The sequence below is a fragment of the Myotis nattereri genome, assembly GCF_964212035.1.
Source record: "Myotis nattereri genome assembly, chromosome: 6".
In the NCBI taxonomy this organism is placed as follows: Eukaryota; Metazoa; Chordata; class Mammalia; order Chiroptera; family Vespertilionidae; genus Myotis; species Myotis nattereri.
Window position 1 is genome coordinate 53,510,895 of NC_138081.1, and position 26,375 is coordinate 53,537,269.

At 40.2% G+C, this 26,375-nt stretch overlaps 1 protein-coding gene across 2 annotated transcripts in view; it reads left to right on the forward strand.

Moving 5' to 3' along the window:
- KLHL32 (kelch like family member 32) overlaps positions 1–26,375 on the forward strand; it is a 197,534-nt gene that overhangs the window by 42,149 nt on the left and 129,010 nt on the right. For both annotated transcript variants that reach the window (XM_081093830.1, XM_081093831.1), the window contains 2 exons: positions 4,394–4,485; positions 12,337–12,517. In XM_081093830.1, the coding sequence (XP_080949956.1) occupies positions 4,463–4,485; positions 12,337–12,517 (204 nt within the window). In that variant the 5' untranslated portion in view covers positions 4,394–4,462. The remainder of the gene's footprint in view (positions 1–4,393; positions 4,486–12,336; positions 12,518–26,375) is intronic.

The following is a 26,375-nucleotide window of genomic DNA, read 5'->3' on the forward strand; positions in this document are numbered from 1 at the left end:
ATAATAATATCAGATAATCTGTAGGATTAATGAGATCATGCATGCAATCAAAGAAAGCTTTTGGCTCATGGTAGTAGGTAAAGTGGTGATTATTTAAAATTATTTTTAATTAAAACTTATAATGGCCATTGTTTAATAGAAAGACTTTAGGGGTATGATCTCAGGGATATATCCTGAATAATTGTCCTCTATTTTATATATTAAAGGGGTTGTATGGTTTTGTAAGAAAGGGGCAATTTCGTTCTTTTGGTCTACATTCCTAGTCAGGGATTAAATTGTACATTGGACTGTTCCTGTTAGAGCTAAATTATCTCATTTCTTTATTATTTGGAGGGAGAGCTTAGATGTGTTGTTCACTGTCTGAAAGGGCAAGCAGCCTTGTTAATCTCCAGGAAAGAATAGTCCATATAGGAAAGTATGCCAGTGGGGTGCCCCTGACTGTCTTTCAGATGAAAGGAATATCTAATATTATTTATTAGACATGATATGATGATGTACTGTTTTTAAAAATACACTGATTTACTGGTGTTAAAAATAAACCAATTTATGAAATACTTAGAATTAAAGGTAAACTAACACCATATGTAATACATAAGTAAAATAATGATTGGGACCATTGGATGTGTCCTAATTCTTTTATGCTTAGAAGAAACATTTCTTTTCAAGATATATTAATTTGATGTAATTGGTTGATTTGGCTCAACAAGCCCTTGAATATATTTGAAGAATCATCTAATGTAACTAGTTTTTAATGCTCAAGACTTGCACCTGTAATTCATATTTCTTTTATCCAGGCTTGATTCCTATAAACCACCTCTTTATCTTGCATTTTTCTTCTGCCTGCTTAAAAGCTGCTGATATTTCCCTTCAATTTCTATAAGTTGCTAAGATCAAGAATAACTAATATTTTCAAAAATCATCAAGTATTTTTAAAAGGAACAAGAATAAGCCAGTTTCTTATACTAGTATGTTGGTAGTATTGGTGTGAATCCTGTAATTAAAATAGCTAAGGATAGCTTTTAGTATTTTATGTTTGTTGATCATATTATCCTACATTAGTCTACCTGGTCTTTCTTTGCACTTAACCAAGTCAGACCTGTTAGACATTTACTTTATTTGTTCCTTTTCACACTACTATGGTTTAATAAGATATTTTTCCTCTGAAAATACTATTTTCAATGTCCAAAAATTTCATTCTAAGTGATGACCTGGCAACCTTGAAACATTTTAATGAAAATAAAAGCTATGAAGATTAAAGAAACCCCGCCCATCCTATGTACCAAACAGATATTTGAGAAGAAACTCACAGTGAAAGAGGGGATTGCAATGGTGAACATTTCCTAAGAGGGATGCCAGTGAATAACGTCAGCTATGTGCAAGAACTACTGTAGTTTTGAGAGCTGCTTGCCGTGTGTCCCCAGATGAGTGCAGGCTTCCGCTGGAGAGCTTGAAGGGGGGCCTGGAGCATCCCACGCTGCTCAGAGGCCGTGGGAACAGTCCTGGGAGGATTGCTGCCATACGTATTTTTGGCATTAAAAAAATAGTACTTAGCACGTGAACTACATTAGCAAACAGTGAAACAAAAGTAAAAATTCACCTTCATACCTGTCACCTGAGCAAATCATGTGTGATTCAGTTTTGTGAATAAAAGGAGAGACAGTGATGTGGGTGGCGTGGGGTGGGCCAGCTATCATGATATGTGAACATGGCTCCATTTTATAAAATATTTGCTTCACTTGTGTTTGCAAGCTAAGTTTATTTGGTTGTGTTTTTAACCACAAAGACGGAAATCTGTGGTACTAGTCTTTTGGGGGACAGTGCATGTTTTGTTGGTTCCACTGTTTAGCAGCCAGACTCTACACTGATAAGCAGAAAGCACTGTACCTGCCTTGTTCTCATATAGTAATTAAGCTGCAGAGGGAATCCCCTTCCCCCTTCCCAAGAGGATTAAGCTAAGCTTGAAAGCTGATTAAAAGATACATAAGATTTTAACATATGTTTTCCTATTTTTATAAATATATGCCTTGCCTTTAAATTACGTTTAGTGAAGTCAGTAAATTCTCTGTTCACCAAAATAATATTTTATACATTCAGTGGTTGACCACTAAGCCATGGGCATAGACTACATTTGCCTTCTCATGTAATGAATTTGTGTGGAAAGCAGTTAAACGGTGTCTTCAGGAGCTTGGTCATTTAAAGAATGCAGAGGAAATAGCATTAAGTGTCACAAAATTGTGTACCTTACTTACTTAAACCTATGTTTTCTGGGAATTTCTTGGAATGCATTTTCCCATAGAAGTAATATGAATATGTGTCTCTGTGTTTTTAAAGCAGCAGACCCCCCCCCCCCCCCCCCCCGCCACACACACACACCCTATTATCCCCAAACAAAATCTTAGATAGGGCTCTACTTGATTTTCTTGGGGATCTTTTAATCTCCAGTTGTGTTAGCCTAAATAAGACATGGAATTTGTTATAAAGGTCTAGGTTATTTATGTACCCCAGAGGCAGGAATGCATGGAAAATCCAGAATGTCCTCTCTTTCCATCTCTTGCCTCTAACCTTTTCTCTGTATGTCTGCTTCTTTTTTTTTTCTGTTTCTTTCCCTGCAGAATTGCTTTCTTAGTTTACTAATCTACATGACAGAGAACAGAGCTGAGACTAGGGTGAGGTGAATGAGGTGCAAAATTTCAGAGAGAACCAAAAAATTCAGGATGGAGAGAAATAATATGTTAATGTAATATTTCAAAGTTAATGATGAGCACAATATCAAAATTTTTAAAAAAGGTAGGATTAGTATAAAAAGAGCTCGTTTAGTGAGTTGGTTTCCAAATAATAAGGGAATTTAATTTATCTTATGATTTTTTTATTATAATTTTTGGAATGTCTGAAAAATATAAAGGTCAATGTGTCCTTTAATTTTGGATGATTTTAACTTTTAGGATACTTGTTCTTCATTTGCCTTGTTATTGGGTGAGTTTAAAAATATTTGAATTTCAGAAAGGTTAAGTTTTTGTTACCTGTCTGTAATAATAAACATTCTTTTGCCATTTTAAAGTTCAAGTGACCATCTGTGTTAGTGTTTGTGTTAGGCTATAATAGCCTGGAGATGATAACCTAGATTCTGAAAGGAAACTGTAGCAGTGATAGGTTACTAAGAAAGTATCTTAGATAATAAAACTGTGTGCCTTGAATTATTCTCAGCCCCTGCCCTACTCAGTCATAATGGAATCATTGAAAGTGATGCTCATTTTTAGGTTTGTCAAAACAAATTTGGAATAAATGAAAGTATAGATATCCTATTTTTTATAATTATAGATGAAGAAAACAAGAAATAAAAAATATAATTGTGTGAATAATGTTAGAAAAAACCTGATGTTCAATAACAATGGGATACTTAAGCAAATTATGATATATCTATATGAATTACTATATAGTCATACCCAATTGAGGGTTTGTATGCACTATAACAAATACTATATTTTAGTCATATTGGAAACCATGGTTCCTCTTTTGTACAAATCAGCAGAAATAGGCACAGCTTAACACATTCCTTTTATAAGTGTTTTAACCTTGTTATTGCTTTTCAAAATATAATTGAGGCAGAAGAGAACCTGCTTAAGATTTTCCAGGTTGGAATTAATTTTTCCACTTGAGTGTATTAGAAAGTAGGTGCTAGAGACCCTCTAATGAGAGCTGTAAAGCATCGTCATGGACCAGGTGCCAGCCTATTCAAATAATTTAATTTTCTCTTTAGAGTTACACCAGTGATTGAAAACATGGGCTGTGAGGGGGCGGCTAGAGGGTTGGGGTGAGATTAAATGAATATATAGGCAAGGAGCAATTTCAAGGTTGATAACTTCATCCTATTATATATTTCCAACTATGCTAATCCTAAAGCTCTTCTGAGAATCCATTTTCTGTTTTCTACTAATTTTCACCCTCTCTGTATGTTATTTTTTAAATCTAGTTTTCAGAAATCTGCTCCTTGAATAGAAAATCATTTTTCTGTAGACGTTTAACAAAGACATACTTTTTTTAATCTTAATTTCCCCAGTATTCATGTTTGGAAGGAAAGTAAAATCGCATAAATGATGAGTGAACTAGTACTTGTGGTTTAGAACTTCGTAGGTTTAGTTTATCAAATGTAAATTTTTCCCTTTGGCCGCCTGATGTTTTAATTTTTACTGTAGCCCTTAATTTAGCTATTGTTGGGTTTCGATAAAGTAAAAAAAAACTTGAACACTTAACTTTTTGGACTATTGTTTATTAAAAGAGCATTCAGTCGGAATGTTATATCTCAATTGTAAAACTCCTTGGGAATCTAAAGGCCCAAAGGGTGCGTTTTTTGCATTTAGCTCACTGTGCTTTTCTTTCATGTCTTTCTGTTCAGCTGGAATGCTTGCCAATTCTGCTGCAAAGCTCTAGGCTGACCCTGCGGACCCCAGAACCCTGCTGGAAAATGCCGTCTGAACACTGCCTCAGGTGAGCCCGGCAGCATATGTCCTGCGTGGTGTAGTCAGCCCGCCAGCTTTCACACTGCACATTCCAGGACCAAGGGCAGAGCAGGGGCGCAACACGTATTTGAAGGAATTAAGCCATCCAGTCAGTGTGTGTGAGTTTCATATGGTAACACCAGGACTAAGTGCTGTGATCTGGTTACTAGTCAGACCTAGACATGTTTCATCGTTCTTTGACTGATACTAGTTTTTATCTTTTTCTTATTTAGGATATTAACCTCCCTCAAGCAAAAGGCATACTGCTATAAAGGTATATGATTTTAAAAAGCATCAGGCCCTGGCCAGGTAGCTTAGTTGGTTAGAGTGTTATCCACACATGCCATGGTTGCAGGTTCGATCTCCAGTCAGGGCACATACAAGAATCAATCAATGAATGCATAAATAAGTAAAACAACAAATCAATGTTTCTCTCTCAAATCAATTCATTTTTAAAAAATAATCAGAAAGCTATACATATATTTGACTGTCATCCTAAAGCAATCACTGGGGAGTGTGATACGTTTTCTCAAAATACTCATGACATTTTCTCTTAATAATTTACTTATTTAACATATTTATTGAGCCAAGCACCCTACTTGGTGCAGAGGATCTATGAATAACATAGATGAGGTTACTGCCCTTATAAAATGTATATTCTATGGGCAAATCACACCAGGAATAATGCAAATGTCATTGTGAGAAGTGCTTTGGAGGAAGAGTACAGGGATTGCTGGGATGAGGAAGTGCCTTCCTTAGGAAGTGTCTTCCTTAGGAAGTGCTCTGTGATCTGAGTTCTGCAGGTGGAATGACAAGGGGAAATGCCTCAGGCAGAATGGAGCTTGGCACATTCCCCAAACCGAGAGGCAGTCATTTAGAAAATGCAGGGTGTTCCTTTGAATAGTCTCAGTGGAGGCAAGTCTTCATCAGCCTCTGAGGAAACAAATGGATCTTCAGATCAAAGAATAAGAAAGGTGATAAACCTGGGAAATACCTTCTTTATAAAAATACTAAGAATTGGATTTGTCTATGAAATACTGAAACCAGCTTTCCTCCACAACTCTGAAGCTATTAGGGATAACCAGTTCCCAAAATGTGTTCCGAAACAGGCATTGCTGCTGGTGGCTTGGTGCCTCTGCACTCCCCAAGGGAATCTGCTGCTCTAGACCAGTGACTCTCTAGGGCAGTGGCTCTCAACCTTCTGGCCCTTTAAATGCAGTTCCTCATGTTGTGACCCCCAACCATAAAATTATTTTCGTTGCTACTTCATAACTGTAATGTTGCTACTGTTATGAATCGTAATGTAAATATCTGATATGCAGGATGGTCTTAGGCGACCCCTGTGAAAGGGTCGTTCAACCGCCAAAGGAGTCGCGACCCACAGGTTGAGAACCGCTGCTCTAGGGGGCTGAGTTTGCCCTCAGGATACATTGTGCAAATACCTGGCAACAGTTTTGGTTGTCACTCAGGGGCAGGGATGCTAAATATCTTAAAATGCATAAGATAACCTTCCCCTGGTGCTCTCCCCCATAGCAAAAAAAGAAAACAAAAACTGACCTAACCCAGACATGGATTTCACTGACATGGAGAAACCCTGCTCTAGATTTGGCCTCCAGCCAATAGAGCACATAAAGACCGTGGTATCTGTCTGCCACCACCTCAGCCAAGTGCTTTATTTTTGGCGACCAGGATCCACGTGCATTCTTCTGAAATGATTTTTTTTCTTTAAATCTGCCATCTCTGTTTTTACTGATCAACTCCCATTGCCATCTGTCCTCCACAGCACTGTCATCTCCACCGTGGTCTTTCCTTCTCTGCTGAGACCCAGAGCCCTCCCTTCCCCACCTTTCAAACTTGCCCTGCGTCCTGCGGAACTATTATCACCTCCCTCACCCTGAACAACTCTATTCATCTCCTGACTTCATTGAGACCCGCCCTCTCCTGAGGCATCACTTCCCTTGTAGCCCTCTCACGTGGCATTATTATTTCCTCACGTCTTGTGTGTTTTAGGGATGAGTAGAGAGATTGTTGTCACCCTGGGACATTGTTTTGCTTCGAGATCATTACTCCTCAAACTGGTTGTTTGAGGGGAAAAAAAAACCTTGCTTCTGAAGGTGGTGCTCTGTACCTCTCTCACCCTCACCTCCACTGCGCTATTGTCTGGGCCATTTCCTCATTCATTGAGCGTTTAGCACCTGGTCTCGGTCTTCTTCCTCATCATGAATCCTTTACAGCTTCCCAGTGCTCTCAGTGTTTGCGTGGAGAATCTGTCCAACTGTGTGGCCTTGGATCTTCAACCTGCTTATCCCCGAAGTCCTTCTCCCTTCGCTGAACCACCCTCTCCCACGCTCACACCTCGGACCTTGAATCTCCAGTAGTTGCTCTGTTTCTGAAACCACATCAAACACTTTACTCTTACCGGGACCACTCCTGTGTCTCGCTCATAGCTACCTCCACCGTGGTTGTACTTGGACCTCATTGCAGTGTCTCATCTACTGGCCCTGCTACTTTCTACAACCCATCAACCTTTCTGTCCCCTCATTTCCCTTCTCATCCAGTTGAGATTCTACCACTCTTTTAAATCCTTAATTTCTCTTGCTCCCTGCATTTCCAATGCATTTCCCTGACAAAATCACATAACTCAGATAAACCCAACTATCCAGGTCCTATGGAGATTGGTTCCCCTAAATCTTTAAATTCAACAAGTCGAAAATGCCCAGAGTTTTAATATGTTCTGGTCCACTTATTCCCTCTCTCCTGCCACCCAGAAGGCAGTCATTTTCCATAGCTGACCCCAGCCCTGCTTCTGTGTTTTGAATTCTATCTTTCTTATCTTCTCAGCAACCTTTGACTGTGGATTGTCTGTCAACTATGTTCTGGAGACACAGCTGGCTGTGCTTCTATTCCCCTCTCTATGGAGACGAGTCACAGATTTACACCTCTAGCCAAGACCTCTTGCTGAGCTCCAGGTCCTGTACCATATCCTGCCTTGTCCTCAGAATTCTAGCCATTAACATTCTGTGTGAGGGTCATGCTCCCTCCTGCCACGGGATTATAGGTCTTGCTGTTCCCCTCACTGGAAACCTCTTCTCTCTCCTGTTTGCTACAGCCCACAGCTCCAGCTGTACTTCAGGAAGGCCAAATTACTTGATTAATGTGTAACTGCCTTGCTAAACTGAATGTTCCACAAGGGGTGCTACGAAGCTTGGTGTGTTCACCATTTTATCTCCAGGACCTAGTGCAATACCTGGCACAGGATGAATAAATATTTCTGGAAGGAGTGTGTCATGAACATCATGCTCTGCATGTGATTTTTTAGCTTTTGCCATCAATTTCAGAATGAAAGTTAAAGACTCGTAGTCATGAATAGCCCTATTCCCTAAGACATCATTTATTTACCTCCCTCTTCCTGGCTGCTGACATATGGCCAATCAAACAGTTGCTCCCTGGCACCACTAAAAAGCAATCTGCTGCTCAGGACATCTGGGGCTTGCCCTGCTGTAACCCAGAGTTTGGGCCCAGTGAGGTTCAGGAACAGCCATGCTCATCGGCAGCTCCACAGGGTGCCTGGTGCTCTCATAGAGCTCAGGTGGGAGGAAATGAGGGCCCCGTCTCCCTGGGAACCTGTACACTGTCCAGAAGAACCATAGTGCAAAGCATATTTATAATTTAAATTTTTCAGAGTCACATTTTTTAAAAAGACAAAAAGAAACAGGTAAAATGAATTTTAGCTATATAGTTTAAGCCAGCATATCAAAAATATTTGGCCGCCTTTTTCCACACGACGTCTGGCATCCGGTGTGCGTTTTACACTTACAGCACATCTCAACCAGGTCTGCCCTCATGCCCGTGGTCAGCAGCCACGTGCAGTGGGTGTTGTATTGGACAGCACAGTTCTAGGGGCTGCCTCTGGGGGGGCTGCTGGGATTGCCTCGGAGAAGCCAGCACCCTCTGCACTCACCTGGGAATTTTGAAGGGGTGGCATTACTTTCATGGAAGACCTTTCCCAGTTTTAGGAAGACGCTCAAATCTGTGTATCCCTGGGAAATGTGCCTCAAGTTTTGGTCTTTTTCAGTAATTTAGGAAGTTTTAGGAATATGATTTTCCTACCTTCTTCTTTGTTCCCCACATACTGGGAAGACATTACTCTGAGTGGGGAGGTTTAATGTGCTAATTTGGTATAAGTTATAGATGCCAAGGGAGCCGTTTGCAAGCATGTGTCTGCTCCCTGCCTTAATGTAGTCATGGCACATTATAGTCTTTGCTTCACCTCCTCCTCGTTTATTTCCGTTGGCTTCAAAAGGGCCTGCCATCTTCCAGCTGTGTTCTGTAGCCACCCATGCCTTAACATTTAGAGGGTTGAGGTCTTTTGCAGATTTACATCTGAGAGTAAGTGGGAAGTTACTTTCAGACTACAATAATGGCTTGTTGATTAATAGGCCTTTATTTATTTATTTATTTATTTGCCAAATGTTGCAGTATTTGTTTCTGCTTTGAAGAATTCCTAACATACTGGTTCCAAAATATTTGGAATCTTGAGCCAAGTTTTGCCTTAAATATTTAGCATGTTGTTTTCTTCAAGCTTGAATATTTCAAGCCCAGCTGAATGATCCTGCAAAATTGTGCAGCATCACAATTGTTTCAGAGCTAAGCCCTTTATTCTTGGGCAAATTTCAGTTTACAGCTGTTCTTTCCCTGGCAAGATTTATTCACTGTCAATTGATATCTGAAATTCAAATACTGACTCAGTCTTAATAAAAGGACACAAATTGTGGCACTATCTTTGGAAAATGAGTAAGGAAACATTTTAAGGCAATTATTTTAATATATTCTTCTGTTCCACTACAAATGAAACTTCAAAATACATTTATTAAGCACTTAAGATGATATTAAAAGGGAGAAAAGTTATGAGGGTTTCAAATAAAATTTTTAACGTTATAAAAAATCTATTCTCTAGTCTAAAACTTATCTTAGTTACAGTGCAAAGATAAATGTTTTGAATCATGGTTTCAAAAATTTCTTATCACATGAATATGTTCATGTATATTATTTTTAAAAAGCAACTTTGATTTTGCAATTAACCATACATAATATAAATATAAAATTACTACGGACCCTGTGATGTTCTTCCCTTGCAATCATAGATACTTAATGTCTTTTTTATAGATTATCACATTTTTTGTTTTGTCTTTTTTTGTTTGTTTTGTAAGCAGGAAGATAAATTTACATTATTATGTTGTTGGTGATAGGTTCTCAAAATGCCTGATCTTAGACCTTCAACTTTATCTGTAAAACAGAGATAATGATAGTATCTGCCTCATAGGATTGTTATGAATGTTAAGTAAATTAATACTTATAAATCACTAAGAGTAATTCATGGAACATAGTAAGAGCTTTGTGTTTGTAAAATATATCAAAATGTTCTCTTATTTAGGAAAGATTTTTTCAAAAACTATTTTAAAGCTTTACTTACATGAAACAACATTTCTGTTACTATTGTATTCCTTCATTTCTTTAATTGAGCCATGCTAATTAACCTCCATTTTTGGCTTTGCATAGAAATTTGTATTGAAAAGTTATTTATGCTTCTGAATGCAGTTTTCAATTGCTGATATAAAAAGTCTGCCGATAGCTAAAGCCACTAGAAGATGAATATTTGATGACAGTAACCATTTTAAAACCCACTGCTGCATTTCAACTGAAAATAATCCTCCCACCTTCCCACGAGAACTTCCTATATCATCACCTCCTGTCAAGTTCTTTTTCTTTCAATGGTTCTGACATTTCGGAGGCTTCTTAGTCAGAAATGCCCAATGCAGCTTACTGGCTACACTCTGGCGTTTCACAGGAAGCATTGGCTTCCATTTCAGGTGGTGCGATTTGTGCTGAATCGTAATCTATCAGCCAACTGGAACCACAGGCTGGGCAGAGTCACTCAAATACATTAATCATGCAGTGTAGGCCAGTGGTTACTCCCTAAGTCCTCCAAGAGGCTCTTTCCCACTCAGAGGGAGAGACTGGAGGCAGGAGTTGCCAGGATAGGAGAGACAATGCTCAATCATCCATGTGGTATCTTTCCTCAGCTTGATGAAAAGGGTGCAGACCTGAAACGGGTTGATGGTCCTTGTTCTTGTTCTGGGGGTAATTTGTGACTGGTGCCATTCCCCTGTCTTAGTCCAGTGCCAGTTCTGAGGGTTAGAGCGCTGCGGAGATTTTCATACATCTGAGCTGGAATTGTTCATTGCTGCCTGCAAATGCCGTTTGCATTTTGTGTTTATGGCATTTAAGAAGATCAGGGGTTTCACCTAGGAGTTTTGAAAGGATATGGGAAGAATATTTTAGAATGGGGTAGGGAATGAAGGGGGAAAGTTTCACAATGGATAAATTTAGCAACTTCGAAAAGCAGAAGAAAAAATAAAATTGTATAGTCATTCATAAATCTAATTCAATGATCACATAGAGACATTGGTGGCTGAAATTGTAGCTATATTTTACTTTCAGCCTTAAATATTTTTCACTTACAATGGCATTCCCTTTCATGTTCATAATTTCCCAAGTTAAATAATAAGCAGCTGTGGTTGAATTAATTGCTTTTTGCATGGAATGGTCACTGGCAGCCCTGTTTTCTCTTACTGGCATTTGCTTCACTCTGTTTTATTTACTAACTAGAGGCCCGGTGCACGAAATTCGTGGGGGGCGGGAGGGGAGGCGTGTCTCGCAGCCTGGCCTGTACCCTCTCACAATCTGGGACCACTGGCTCCTAACCGTTCACCTGCCTGCCTGCCAGATCACCCCTAACCAATCTGCCTCCCTGCCTGCCTGATGCCCCTAACTGCTCCGCTGCCTGCCTGATAGCCCCTAACTGCCTCTGCCTGCCTGCCCGATAGTCCCTAACCTCCTCTGCCTGCCGGCCTGATCACCCTAACTGCCCTCCCTTGCCGGCCTGTTTGCCCCTAACCGCCTCTGCCTTGGCCCCTACCACCGTGGCTTTGTCTGGAAGGACGTCCAGATGGATGTCTGGAAGATGTCTGTTCTAATTAGCATATTACCCTTTTATTAGTATAGATCAGGGGTCCTCAAACTTTTTAAACAGGGGGCCAGTTCACTGTCCCTCAGACCGTTGGAGGGCCGGACTATAGTTTAAAAAAAAACTATGAACAAATTCCTATGCACACTGCACATATCTTATTTTGAAGTAAAAAAACAAAACGGGAACAAATACAATATTTGTATTTGCATGTGGCCCGGGGGCCGCAGTTTGAGGACCCCTGGCAGAGATGGAGTACTGTGTGCTGTGGGGGACTTAGTGACATCCTGGGCCTCTGGTGAGTCAGGCAGGTCCAGTGGATTCTGTGCTCGCCCAGTGCACGGCTGTGACCTTGCTCTGAGCTTGTGCGTCCTCAGAGGACAGAGGAGGTGCAAAGCTGAGAAAGAAGCAGGGAGTTCGGGAGGGGTCATGGCGTGGACAGGGTCACCTGCAGACATGCACAGTTTGAATGCATTTTCACTGAGATGTGCACTTACTGAGGACAGAGGCTTAAAAGCAGAGGCTCACAGGCCCACAGACGTGGGTCAGTGCACAGACACAGGTGGACACACTTGGGCATGATTCAGAAAGAGAAACACGAGTAGGAAAGAAAAGGAACCCTGAGGGGGGGAAGAAAGAGAATTCCAGGAAAGGGGAGCAAGAGCATGGTGGAGAGAAAGAAAACGGGGGAGTCCAAAATCCCACTCTAGTACGCTGGAGCCCCCACTCCCCGTCGTTATCGAGGGAGCGAGGCACGTGGGGCAGCCAGGGCTGGTGGAGGACGCGTGCTGACCAGATTGCTCTCCTTCATAGTATTCAAGAAATGCTGACAGGCCAGAGGCTCTGTCACTCGGAATCTCACAATGACAGTGTCCTGGCAGCACTGAATCAGCAGAGGAGCGACGGCATGCTCTGCGACGTCACCCTGATTGCGGAGGAACAGAAATTCCATGCTCACAAGGCCGTGCTGGCGGCCTGCAGCGACTACTTTCGGGTAAGTCCAGGATGTTTGTTTCTCTTCAGATGTCAATTAAACAGGATGATAAAATTTCCTGAAGTGTCACACAACCAGCAGCCAATTAGATGGTAGTTCTCAGAGTTGTAAGTATTGGGGGCCTCCCCTGGGCAGAATGAGATGGGGCCCTATTGGGATCCTTCCTCGGCTGCATATCTGGATGTCCCTCCTTTGTGTCTGAGTTGAGGGGCATTTAACATTTGATCACCCTAAGAAAGTGTGGCATTGTAGTGCTTCATCATAGGGGGTGTGAGCTGGGGTTAGGATGTTTCTAGATTCAGGATCAGAAGGGGAATCTGAAAATAATTTGATAAATAAAGTCCCTAAAGATATATAATGCTTCTGATTTTGTTTTTATGCATGTTCTAGTCTTACTGCTTTCCAATATTTGCTCCAGGAACAGAAATGCAATTGGCCTCATGGACCTTTCTGGTTGACATGTGTGTCCATAATGGCTGAAGAAGACATGTTGTCTTGTTTAGCAGGACTCTGGAGTTTGAGTTCTAGTAGCAAATGAGATGTGGTGACATGCTTGTTGTTTTGAAGATGAATGTGCACAGTATGGTTATAGCTAGCTGAATGCCATCTATTTAGTACTTCAGGTGATTCAGGCACTCCTGTGATTCAGGTGGTGGGAAAAAGATTTTATATGCGTATCTCATTTAATCCTCCTAACAACCCATTTTACAAACACATACAAGTGCTATAAAAATCAACATTTTTCATATGGAAACTGAATCTTAGAAGTTCAGTAATCCTATATAATGAAAGGCTAATATGCAAATTGTCCCTTTGACTAGGAGTTTGACAGGGAGTTTGACCAGGGGGCAGGGATGGCCTGCCAACTGCCTGCAGCCCCTCCCCCCAGCTGGCCCCACCCCCGATCACCCCTCTCACCCCAATCAGGGGCAGGGCCACCTGTCCAACTGCCTGCAGCCCCTCCCCCTGGCCAGCCCCACCCCTGATTGGCCCCCCCACCCAATCGGGGGCAGGGCTGGCCAGCCCCCAAACATGCATGAATTCGTGTACCAGGCCTCTAGTTTTAGATAACTCAGAGGTTAAGTAATAAGTCTCATAGTTTCTAAGTGAAATTAAAATATGGATGTAAGAAAAAAATCTTGATAATCATTAACCGGAATATTTTTAAATATTAATTTCTGAATATACATTATTTAATTCTGATTTAATTTTCTTTTTTATGCTATTTTGGTTGATAATTTCAAAACATTACAGTGTACAATCTATATAAATGAGTATATATGTATATATATATATATATATATATGCGTGAATTTTTAAAATTTTCCTTATGAAAGTCTCAAAAATGATATAGAAACCAACTTAGGCCCATGGGAAATTTGTTGGCTTGATTTGTATATTTCCAATAATCTTGTTTTTTATGATTAAGAGACATTATTAACTGCACTCAATTGTGAACCAGCAGTTAAAGAGAATTTTCAAAGATGCCAAATCATAAAAGAAAGACTTTTAGAAAAAGTGTTTTAAATGTGGTAAAACCTAGTAATGTAGAGGATAAATAGATAATTACTTAAAATGTCTATCTAAAATAAAAAGTGGGGATTTAATTATAGACTGCAGCAATGAAGCAGAATATCTGAAAAGTGACCTTTAGTTCCATTCATATAATGATATATTTTATACACTCTCAAATTGTTGGGCATTAATCTTCCAGAAAGTTTACATTAATCAGAGGATGTTTCAACAACATATTTTGAATTATAATATATAGCATGTGCACATTATATAATAGGAGTCCTGTCTTCCTGTGTACCATAATATAACTGTCTTGGTGCTTAGCTGCTCTCCTCTGAAGTCTCTCCTGATTGGTTTTTTTTTTTCTTTTAATTAAATCTTTATTGTTCAGATTATTACATTTGTTCCTCTTCCCCCCCCCCCCATAACTCCCCTCCTCCCAGTTCCCGCCCCACCCTCCGCCCTCACTCGCCACCCACTGTCCTCATCCATAGGTGCACGATTTTTGTCCAGTCTCTTCCCGCATCTCCCACACCCCTTTCCCCCCCAAGAATAGTCACTCCATTCCCTTTCTATGTCCCTGATTCTATTATAATCAACAGTTCATTCTGTTCATCAGATTATTTATTCACTTGATTCTTAGATTCACTTGTTGATAGATGCATATTTGTTGTTCATAATTTGTATCTTTACCTTTTTCTTCCTCTTCCTCTTCTTAAAGGATACCTTTCAGCATTTCATATAATGCTGGTTTGGTGGTGATGAACTCCTTTAGCTTTTCCTTATCTGTGAAGCTCTTTATCTGACCTTCAATTCTGAATGATAGCTTTGCTGGATAAAGTAATCTTGGTTGTAGGTTCTTGGTATTCATCACTTTGAATATTTCTTGCCACTCCCTTCTGGCCTGCAAAGTTTCTGTTGAGAAATCAGCTGACAGTCGTATGGGTATTCCCTTGTAGGTAACTGAGTTTCTTTCTCTTGCTGCTTTTAAGATTCTCTCCTTATCTTTTGCTCTTGGCATTTTAATTATGATGTGTCTTGGTGTGGTCCTCTTTGGATTCCTTTTGTTTGGGGTTCTCCGCGCTTCTTGGACCTGTAAGTCCATTTCTTTCAGCAGGTGGGGGAAGTTTTCTGTCATTATTTCTTCAAATAGGTTTTCAATATCTTGCTCTCTCTCATCTTCTGGCACCCCTATAATTCTGATGTTGGTACGCTTGAAGCTGTCCCAGAGGCTCCTTACACTATCCTTGCATTTTTGGATTCTTTTTTCATTTTGCTTTTCCGGTTGGGTGTTTTTTGCTTCCTCGCATTTCAAATCATTGACTTGATTCTTGCGCTCCTCTGGTCTGCTTTCGGGAGTCTGCATAATATTCGTTATTTCAGTCCGTGCATGCTTAATTTCTAGGTGGTTCCCCAGTATAAGATCGAGGGTCTCATTAGTTTTCTTGTAGATCTCATTAAGTTTATCGGCGGCTTCTAAACAGTTCTTGAGAGACCTTAAAAGTGTGGTTCTGAACTCTATATCTTCCATTGACAATTTTGTCCTGTTTCTTTGTCTCCGCATTTTGTTATGCTTCCTTGATGCACCCCCTAGTGGTCTTTGTTCGTGGTCTTATAGTTAAATTTTGATTGTTGTAGCTAATTCCAGGGAGGGTTTGACCTCCAGGCCAAGTGGCTGTGAGAATCAGCTGTGTCTGCAGTGAGAGAACTTCTGTCCTCTAGGGAGGTGCTAATCTAGCCTTTGCCTGAGGCTATCCGGCAAATGCCTCTGTGCAGGGCTTGGGCGGGGCGGGTCACACAGGATCAATAGGGTGGGCCGGAGAGAGCAGTTATGGCGGCTCTCAGTCCTGTCCCCAGGGGCTCTGCCTCTCTGAGTCCCAGCAATGGCTGCAAAGCTCGGAGAGAAAGCTGCACTCGCTCTGACCGAAGCCAGGCAGACCCGCTTCTCCCGTTTGAGTCTGGGTCCCTAAAGACTCGCCTGTATCCGGAGCTCAGAGTCTGGGACTCCCTCCCGATTGAAAACGCCAACCGCGCCCTCCGCTGCCAGCCTGCTCCGCGCACTCTGCACCTCAGAATTTGACTTCAGCACTGCGCCTCCTCTGAGTGTCCGTATGCGTTCCTCTTTCCTCCTAGTAGTAGGACTTCCACTCAGCCAGCGTTCCTGTGGTTCTGGGTGATGTCCCTTCCGTTTTTTGGTTTCACTTTTGAAGTAGTTGTTCAAAGCAGCAAACTCCAGCGTTAACCTATGCCGCCATCTTGGTTCTCCTCCCTGATTGGGTTTTTAATTTAATTTTGGGAAATGGTTTGATTTGTGCATGTGTGTATGTGAGCCAGTGCATGCATGTGAGTGCAAGAGAGCGTTTTCCTTGTTGGCATTTAATAGTGTTTGTTGCTACTCCCAGTTCTTCATCTCTTCCACCACAATGCCCCTGATACTCTGGTAGGTTAGACACAGAGGACCTCTTTTATAATACCTGTGTTATAATGCCTATGAAGAAAGCTTTATTATTCCCATTCTGCAGATAAGGAAGCTAAAGTGCAATATGCGTAAATATCCTGCCCAAGGACTGCCAGACATTAAGGAGCAGAGCTGATTTTCACACCCCAGAGCATCTGTCTCCTTGAGTACCAAGTGTGCTTTCTCCACTTAACCACATGGCCTGCTGGGTTCATACACAGTTCCTTCAATGTCATCACCTGTTTGTGAGAAGAAAATTAAGTGACTTGTGTATTGATTGTTCTGATCGATAAATTGAGACAAAGTTGAAACAATTGTCACAGCCTGAATAGTACAGTCCATAAAAAATTAAATTTTTTAAGTAATGGGTAGTAAGTATGATTGTCCTTTACTCTGGAGAGAGACATTATTATACTGGCCAGGAAGCATGCTTACCCTTTGCTCTGCAAAGAGAATGGTATCTTCCAGGATTGTAAGCAAGACTGCCTTTTGCTCCAAAGGGAAAACCACTCTGTCATTCAAACCTCTTTGCTATAGAAACATCTTTGAAAAGAGAGTTCAGAACAAAGGACAGTCAGTGCCTCGCTCTCAATACGTGCATAAATGCAAGAGACCCATGGAGGACCGTCTCCCAACAACCACATGCCCTAACTAACATGATGTTTGTCTTTCTTGTGTCTTATGCACTGCCACACTGAGATATCTGGAAGCGGTATCCTGTTTTAGGATTTTCTGTATATTTCACAAGCCTTATAATGTTGCTTCAGGCTTAGTAACTGCTCAATTAATATTTATTAAGTGAGTGATGTTTTCTAATTGTCATAGAAATTATGTATATTTCAATTCTTAATATCCTGCATATGAAATATGAAAATTATTCATGGATGGTTTTTTCTATGTGATCTGTTCAGATTAATTAAGTACTTCGATGTAAATAGATTTTTGTACTCTGTATTCTGATATCTGGCAGATTATTTTGAAACTGAAGTAATGGTTCTGATTCAGGAGAGGTGGGGCTTGCAAAAGTGAGGAGAAGGCCCCAGTTTTTACATAAACAGTTTCTGTACATTGATCTGAGAGTTGGTATCAGCTTTTCTTGATTAAAATATGAATAATGAGTAGTTGAGCATAAAATACTGTGACTTCTTGTGATCATCAACATTTTAAAAGGAAGGGTGAAAACAAAGTCTTTGGCGAAGTAATAATGATTTTTAAAATAAGGTTTAATATTAGTGGTGTGGACTGAACATGGCATTTGCCAAATGCTATAACTGAGTCAGACCAGGGACTTTTTAAATAAGAATGTAAAGCAGCGGTGGAAGGAAGGAAGGGAAGAGCTTATGAATCAGGTCTGATTTTGAATGCAGCGGCAGGGACTGTGTTCACCACAGTTTTTCCCAATTCCTGACAAATAGTAGGTGCTATTCTAATTAATATTGGGTTATTCACTCTCTTTACTATCTATTCTTTGATCATAGACATGTCATCTTACTTCTGTGAACCTACGTTTTTTCATTTGTGAATAGATGATCACAAAACACAGCTCTCAGAATGGCTTGATACAGAGATTTAAATGATATATTGTAATGCACTAAGCGCTGTATCTGACACAAAGAAGACCTTCAGTGAACACTAGCTGTTTCACTCCTTGCACTAACTTGCAATTTCTAGCCATGCTCTGCCTATTTGTAGGAAAAGAAAAGAGTTCATACTTAGGCTCACCTAATTACAGACTCATTTACCTTTTGATGGGTGAGAATAACTTTTTGGTTGCATCCTTTATCATCTTTTCATTTTCTGAATCTGACACCTCCTTCCTTCTTGTGTAGAACATTCTAGTAGCCATCTGACATTTCTCCTCCTTTGGTTGCCCCTTTGCTAACCATGTGCAGACGACTGTGTGATTACTTTCACTGCCCTGCTCAGGTCTTCCAAAGCTCCTCACTCCCAGTCTGCCAGGCTCCTGGAGCGAGCCTTCATGCTGTGCCACCATCATTATCCTCATCTTTGTTCTCCCACCTGTTCATTTGATGTTGCAGCCAGACTGTTCTCTAAACACACTGTTTTCCACCTGAGGGCCTTTGCCCTTCTCGGCCTTGCTAATAACTATTTCTTCCACCTGGAACTCCTATTCCTTTCTTAGTCCCTGGGCATCTACCAAGGTATATACCACAGCCAACAGCGGTGTGAAGTCCTTCACAAAGGCTTTACCCTCTGCCATCTCCCTAAATTCATATGCAAGTCCCCCCTCCTCTGAAACCTTAAAACTAGCTTGTCTCTCTCAAGGAATTAAAATGCAACCTATGGAATGGGAGAAAATATTAGCAAAAGAATCCAATTAAAAAATGAGCAGAGGAACAGACTAGACGTTTTCCAAAGAAGACATACAGATGGCCAATGGGTACATGAAAAGGTTCTCAATGTCACTAATCATCAGGAAAATGCAAATCAAAAATCACATCACATGTATTAGAATGACTATTATCAAAAAATGTAGGTGATAACAAATGTTGACAAGGATGCAGAAAAAAGAGAACCCTTTTATTTGTTGGTGGGAATGTAACTTCATGCAGCCACTATGGAAATGAAAGAATATGAAGGTTTCTCAAAAATTAAAAGTAGAACTACCATATAAGATCCAGCAATTCTACTTCTGAATATGCATCCAAAAGAAATAAAATCAGAAACTCAAAGAGATATTTGCACACCCATGTTTATTGCAGTGTTATTCATGATAGCCACTGCATGGAACAACCTAAGTGTCCATCCATGGATGAATGGATAAAGAATATGTGGTTGTGTGTGTGCATGTGCTTTTATATATAATGGAATATTATTTACCCATACGAAAGCAGGAAATCCTGCTATTTGCAGCAACATGGGTGAAAGATGAGAGCATTATGCTAAGTGAAGTAAGCCAGACAGAGAAAGACAAATATTGCATGACCTCATTTAGTGTAGAATGGTAATTGCCAGGAGCTGGGAGTGAGTGAAATGGAAAGATGTTGACAAAGGGTACAAACTTCCAGTTATAAAATGAGTAAGTCTTGGAGAGCTAATCTATAGCAGGGTGACTATAGTTAACAAAACTGTACTGTAGGCTTGAAAGTTGCTAAAAGAGTAGATCTTTAAGTTCTTACCCCACACGTGAGCGTGCGTGTGGACACGCGCACGCACGGCCGCTTCCCCGCCCCCCGCCCCCCCCCCCCCACAAACATACACACACAAAAGGTGAGTGATGTGCTAACTAATCTTATTGTGGCAATCATTTTGCAACATATACGTGTATCAAATCATCATATTGTACACTTTAAACTTACACAATGGTATATGTTAATTACATCTCAATAAAACTAGGAAAAAACTTTAAAAGGAAATAATTTATGTCATAGCTCTTTTCACCAGTAACTTCTCTTAAAGGGACTGTGACTACCTGAGGACTGTTGAAAACCATTGAATGAGGACATATTGAACCAGAGGTAGCAGGAGAAATTAGGGGCCTTATGATCTAAAACAGTGGTTCTCAACCTTCCTAATGCCGCGACCCTTTAATACAGTTCCTCATGTTGTGGTGACCCCCAATTTCATTGTTACAAATTGAACATAATTAAAGCATAGTGATTAATCACAAAAACAATATGTAATTATATATGTGTTTTCCAATGGTCTTAGGCGACCCCTGTGAAAGGGTCGTTCGACCCCCAAAGGGGTCGCGACCCACAGGTTGAGAACCGCTGATCTAAAAGAATGTGTGTGTGAGAGGTGGGGGCTAGTCATCCTCTCACCCTCCTCCCTATGGCAGCCCCTCTGCCTGTGTGGACACAAAAGTTGCAGGTCCCCCACGTGGGCAGCTCTGGGCTGCAGGCCGCCTGGAAACTGTTGTTCAACATTTGCTATCTCCATCTTAAACCTCCACCAGCGCCTACACTTTCTGGCCAAGGAAGCAGATGTCTTCACTCTCTAACATAGCTTCGCATATGTGATGGTAAAGTGATTCAAATATGACATTTTGGAAAGTTAAATATTTTAGTATCATTTTCCATTAGAGCCTCAGTGTGCTCTGCCTATATAATTTTTAGTTTTGAGAGAAGATAGTAAAGCCCACGATAAAAAATATTTTTATAATCATACTCTTTAGTCACTATTTGATCAAAATTGATTAAAAAGCTATTAAATGAGTATATAATATATAATTAGAAGTGAATTTTTAAAAAATTCAATAAGCATTTGTTACATACCTACTATTTGCTAGGCACAGAATGAATTCATTGTCTGGTAGGAGATACAGACAAGTGAACAAATACCTACAGAATAGTCTTATGGGTAATTGGCGCTTGGGGTTGTGTTTTGGGGCTTGAACCTTGTTTTTATACTCTTCCTCTCTCTGGCATTCTCGACCAATAATAACAACAGTAATAACTTTGATTAAGTGGGTAGTTACTGTGCTATAGGCACTTACTCTAGTGCTTTATGTATATCAACTCATTTTGTCCTCTAAAGACACCTATAAGGTAGGTATTATTATTATCATCATCATTATTATTATATCCATTTTTAAAGTAAAGAAAAAGAGGTGCACAGGTAAATAGTTCACACTAGGAGCATGTAAAGCAGTTAAGTGAGAGCTGATGAAGGCCTGACCTAAGCCAGAAGCAGATGGCTGGAGAGAAGAGGAAGTGTGTGAGGTCTGGTTTGGGTCGGGAGAATGGGTGGGACATAGTCCAGAGCATCCACAGGACCTTGTGACGATGACAAGGGAGAGGAAAGGCTTAAGAATGAGTGGGTCTCCTGGCTTTGGGATCGAGAAATAGGGGAGCAGGGGGTGCTCACACTCACTATAGACCTGAAGTCTGGAGGCTGCTGGGAAAAGAGCGGCTGTGAGGCATTTTGAAGATAGTTGTGCTGTTGTTGGAGCAAGCAGGGGAGGCTTGAGGACTTCAAGTTCTCCTTGAGGGGTGCAGCCGATACGTTTTGTCTTTTCTCATCATTGCATCTCTAGCACCACTACAGTGCCTGGCCTCAGCAACACCCTCCTCAGAATTTACCCCCTAAGAACACCCATTATGTGTACTGGCTGTTTAATAATTAGCTTGTCTCATTTCCTGAGAAAGTTTCCTGTAAAGACTCGAAGGTGATAGCACTGCTGTCATTAAAACATAAGTGAGATCATTGCTAGGTTTCTGCAGTCTCCTATTTAGTGGTTTTATAGCTTCTTCATTAACATTTCCAATTCTCTGAAATCATATACGTATAAGACATACTGTGTTTATCACATGAAGGATAAACAGCAACATAACATTGACAGTTATTTTGCTTCTAGCCGCCAAGCCTGCAGCCTCCTGCCTTTCTTCTGGCCTGCTGCTCCGCCTCCATCAATTCTGTGAGCCCCCAATATGCTCCCACTAAAGATGAAAAACTAAAATTAAGAATGAAAATAAATGTCTTTCAAAACCGTCAAATGCTATCTGAATTTGAAAGGATTTTCCATAGTTTTTGTCTCAGCTTTCCTTGTCACAGCTTTCTCCTGGCACATTCAAGCACTCACGGGCTTAGTGCTGCAATTAGGATTCGCTCATTTGATCTCTGGGAATGTTGTCACAGTCTGAATAGTACAGTCCACAAAAAAATTAAATTTTAGCTGGGAGCAACTTACAACTAACCTCATTTTCTGAAAAAAATGTGAATAAAAGTAATAGCAAAATCACCCCCAAGTTCTTAATACATATTTTTAAAGTAAAGAAAAGGAGGCCCACAGGTAAATAATTCACACTAGGAGCATGTAAAGCAGTTAAGTGAGAGCTGATGAAGGCCTGACCTAAGCCAGAAGCAGATGGCTGGAGAGAAGAGGAAGTGTGTGAGGTCTGGTTTGGGGCGGGAGAATGGGTGGGACACAGTCCGTAGCATCCACATTATTTTTGGTTTATCTTTTGGGTGCTATTGTAAGGATATAACTATCTACCACTGTCCTACATAGCAAAGCATTTTTCTGCAGTTGTTGATGCGTGAATATCACTAAAATTAAGTCCTGGGGTGTTCGATATTTTTCATAGTGGATCTTACACTGGCCTGCCCTGTGATTAATTATTTGCTCGAGGCCAAGCAAACACTACTGAGTTCTGTGGCTATTGGGTGTTTATGCTGAAACAGCAACATTGCTAATTCTTGCCTATTTGCACACTGCTGTGTCCTTTCCTTTCCCTAACATCTGTAACTCATGCGTCAATCATGGGGGATCACAGTATCATTCTGATATTACATTTGAGTTATACGTTATATGGTAAATTGATTGTTTTCCATCAAATGAATACTTGTTTTAACATTCAATATAATAAAATCTGTTTATAGAAATAATTAAAAAGTAGAGCAATGTCTGTAGGAATTAAAGAGTATGTCTAGAGAATGCGCCTTTATCAGCTTTAAGGGTGTGGTGAAGACCCCAAGGGGAGGGAGAGCAAGAAAAGCTTAAGGAAGTTTAAGAAGACTAATGGGCAGATTAAGAAGAAAACTAGGAAGTGATTCAGATGTATGATGCTTTTGAAATGTGTGTTCCCTTTTTCATTTGAATTTTGGTAGCAAAGTCATCAAGAAAATAATTGATTTGCTGGTTCTACTTATATATTTTTTATTTACATATATTACATTTTGAAACAAAGAACTTATGACAATTGAAGTTAAAAATCTTAAAACAATTTTATCCCTGCTATATTATTTTTCTGATGATAAATTATTTTACTCTATGCAAATATAAAATAACTTACATCTAATATTTTTTATTTTAAACATGTTTAAACACTTTCATTTTTATTTTCTTAATATTTAATATTTAATTTTATTTACTATTTTCAATACAGTAGCTATTGCTACTTCACAAATCAGTGTGCTTCTTTATTACTTCTTAATGCAGTAAGAACAAATTAATTCCATGGCTGGTAATAGTGCCAAATGGTGTACATAGTTCACTCCTTTCTCAATCCTATAGACATTTACTGAGCATCCACTATGTGCAAAAAAGTTTGTGCTGGATGTTGCAAAAGGGTACAAAAAACATCCCCCGGGCCACTTGTGCACTAGAGGCGAAGGTTGAAACCTTGGGCATATACAAGATTGCACATCAGGAGGGGAAAGTGAGAGAAAGAAACAATTTCTGTGATAAGAACCTAAAGGATGCCTTTATTCAGGTGACAGAAAGGGAATGATAAGATGGCCAAGGTGACAAAAAAAAGGGAGAGTCAAAGATATATAAAGATAACCAGCATGTACATTTTTAAAAAATATTTTTTATTGATTTCAGAGAGAGGAGGGGAGAGGGAGAGAGATAGAAACATCAATGTTGGGAGAAAATCATTGAGTGGCTGCCTCCTGCATGCCCCCTACTGGGGATTGAGCCTGAAATCCAGGCATGTGCCCTGACCGGGAATTGAACTGTGAACTCCTGGTTCATGGGTCGATGCCCAACTACTGAGCAACACCAGCCGGGCACCAGCATGTGCATTTGAATCAAAGCCAGAAAAGAAAAGGGTTTCAAGAGGTTGACATATTCTGTAGAAGATCAGGGAGGGTGCAACAGAATTCACTGTTCTTTAGGAATTTGGTTTCAGTGGAAAATGGAAAGAAAGCCCAAATCTAAGGGATGATATGTAAAGACATTGATATATATATCCTGTGGACCAGTGCCAGTCTGTGAAATGCTTGTTAACTGTCCACACAGATGAACTACTGAATGCAAGTCAGACATATCATGAAACATTGTTAGTTCAACTGGCATTTATTTATTTATTTATTTATTTATTTATTTATTTATTTATTTTTCACAAGAAGCCTCTCTCAGGGAAGCAGGTAGTGAGTCCATTTGTGTTCTGGCAGGGATTCCATACCTTGTCTCCGATGGATAAGAGTGTGAAGACAGCCTGCTTCGAGGAGCACTAATACAGATAATAACAGTATAGATATTTCCACTTTCATTTTTATCCTGCTTTTTAGAGATATAATTGTCATATAACATTGATGTGGAAATTAAATGAGATAAATGTCAGGTGTAAAACAAGATTCTGGAACACACTAAATGCTAAATAGAAGGCCTATAATCTTGGCGGTGATTTTTATTTTTCAAGGAAAGGAGAGTAGAGTTTTGTTTTTTTAAACTAAAATTCTGTCAGGAAGCACCATTGTTTTAGGCAGCTCAGCAAGAATAGCTTTTGCCAGTTTTGTCTGTATTCTAGATTTCAGTGTTGATTTTATTTTGAAATTAATTTTTCCTATGGTTGTACTTTAGAGATATAAATTTTAATCGTTTAACATGCTACAAGCTCTCCAGACGCCCCACATTGTCTTTCCTGTTACTTTTTTAGGATTTCCTGGCCACACCATTGCTTCCCCTATCATTTACAGTCCAGGATTATTGTAAAGGTAACAACAGGCTTGACACCCAGTATTTCAGTTTGTGTCAAAGGTAGGAAAAAGCCAGTTTGAACAGAGACTCTCTTATTCAGCCTTTTGTTCTAGTCAGTCCTTCAACTGATCATATGAGGCCCACCCGCATTAGGGAGGTGCGATCTCCTTTATTTAGTCTGTTTATTCAGTCTGTATGCAGATGTTAATCTCATACAGAAACTCCTTCAAAGGATACACACAGAATAGTGTTTGACGAAATATCTGGGTACCCCTGGCCCAGTTCAGTTGTCAAATGAAATGAATCATCACAGATAACTTCTAAATTTATACCTTCAGGCTGCACCCTCCCCTAACATCCCGAATTTGTGTATCCAAATAGCTGCTTATTATCTCTACTTGGATGTTTAAGAGGCACCACGAATGTAATATATCCAAATGAAACTCCCAATTCCCTTCCACAAACCTGCTTGTTGCACAGTAGTCTCCATTTTAGTTAACACAGCTCTAATTAATGGAGGCCCCCAAACTGCTGAGTAATTTTTGACATCAAAACTTCCAGAAAGTCCCATGGCTCTACTTTCAAAATATATTCAGACTCCAACCACTTCTGTTACTACCACCATGGTGCAAGCTATTGTTACTTCTTGCCTGGAGTCTTGCAGTATCCTACTTGCTACTTCATCTTCTTACTTCAGTCCTTGAGCCCTTGAAGTTTATTTCAAAACTGTAGCCCTAGTGATCTTATTGACAGCAAAAGTCAGATTATGTCACTTTGGCTCAACACCCTCTGATGATTTCCACTTTCACTTAAAATCAACGTCTTAGTTTACATGATTCTACCGTATCGGCAGCACCACCCCCCCCGCCCCCCCCCCCACCCCTTCCACTCCAATCACGCTGGCCTCCTTGTTGTTCCTCAGACATGCCTGCATGCTCTTACCCCAGGACCTTTGCACAACTGTTTCCTCTACCTGCATTACTCTTCTCCTAGATGGCTACATGACTTGCTCCCTTGCCCTCTTCAGGTCTTTGCTCAAATCCTACTTTCTTACAAAGTAAGACTTTAATTTTATTTTATAATAACCTAATTTTTAAAGAAGACAATATTTATGTATTATGAAACTAAAAACAAAAAGCTACTATTTTTAAAAAATATATTTTATTGATTTTTTTACAGAGAGGAAGGGAGAGGGAAAGAGAGTTAGAAACATCAATCAGCTGCCTCCTGCACACCTCTTACTGGGGATGTGCCCGCAACCAAGGTACATGCCCTTGACTGGAATCGAACCTGGGACCCTTGAGTCCGCAGGCTGACGCTCTATCCACTGAGCCAAACCGATTAGGGCTACTATTTTGTTTTTTTAAAGCTTGTGGAGTCATAAGCCATCGTTCCCCTCTGGGATTGTGGATCTTGTTTGTTCAGCAGTGACAAGAATGTCTGGGCCCATAGATACAGTTGTAAATATAAAAGCAGTCAGTTTTACCTGTTTCTTA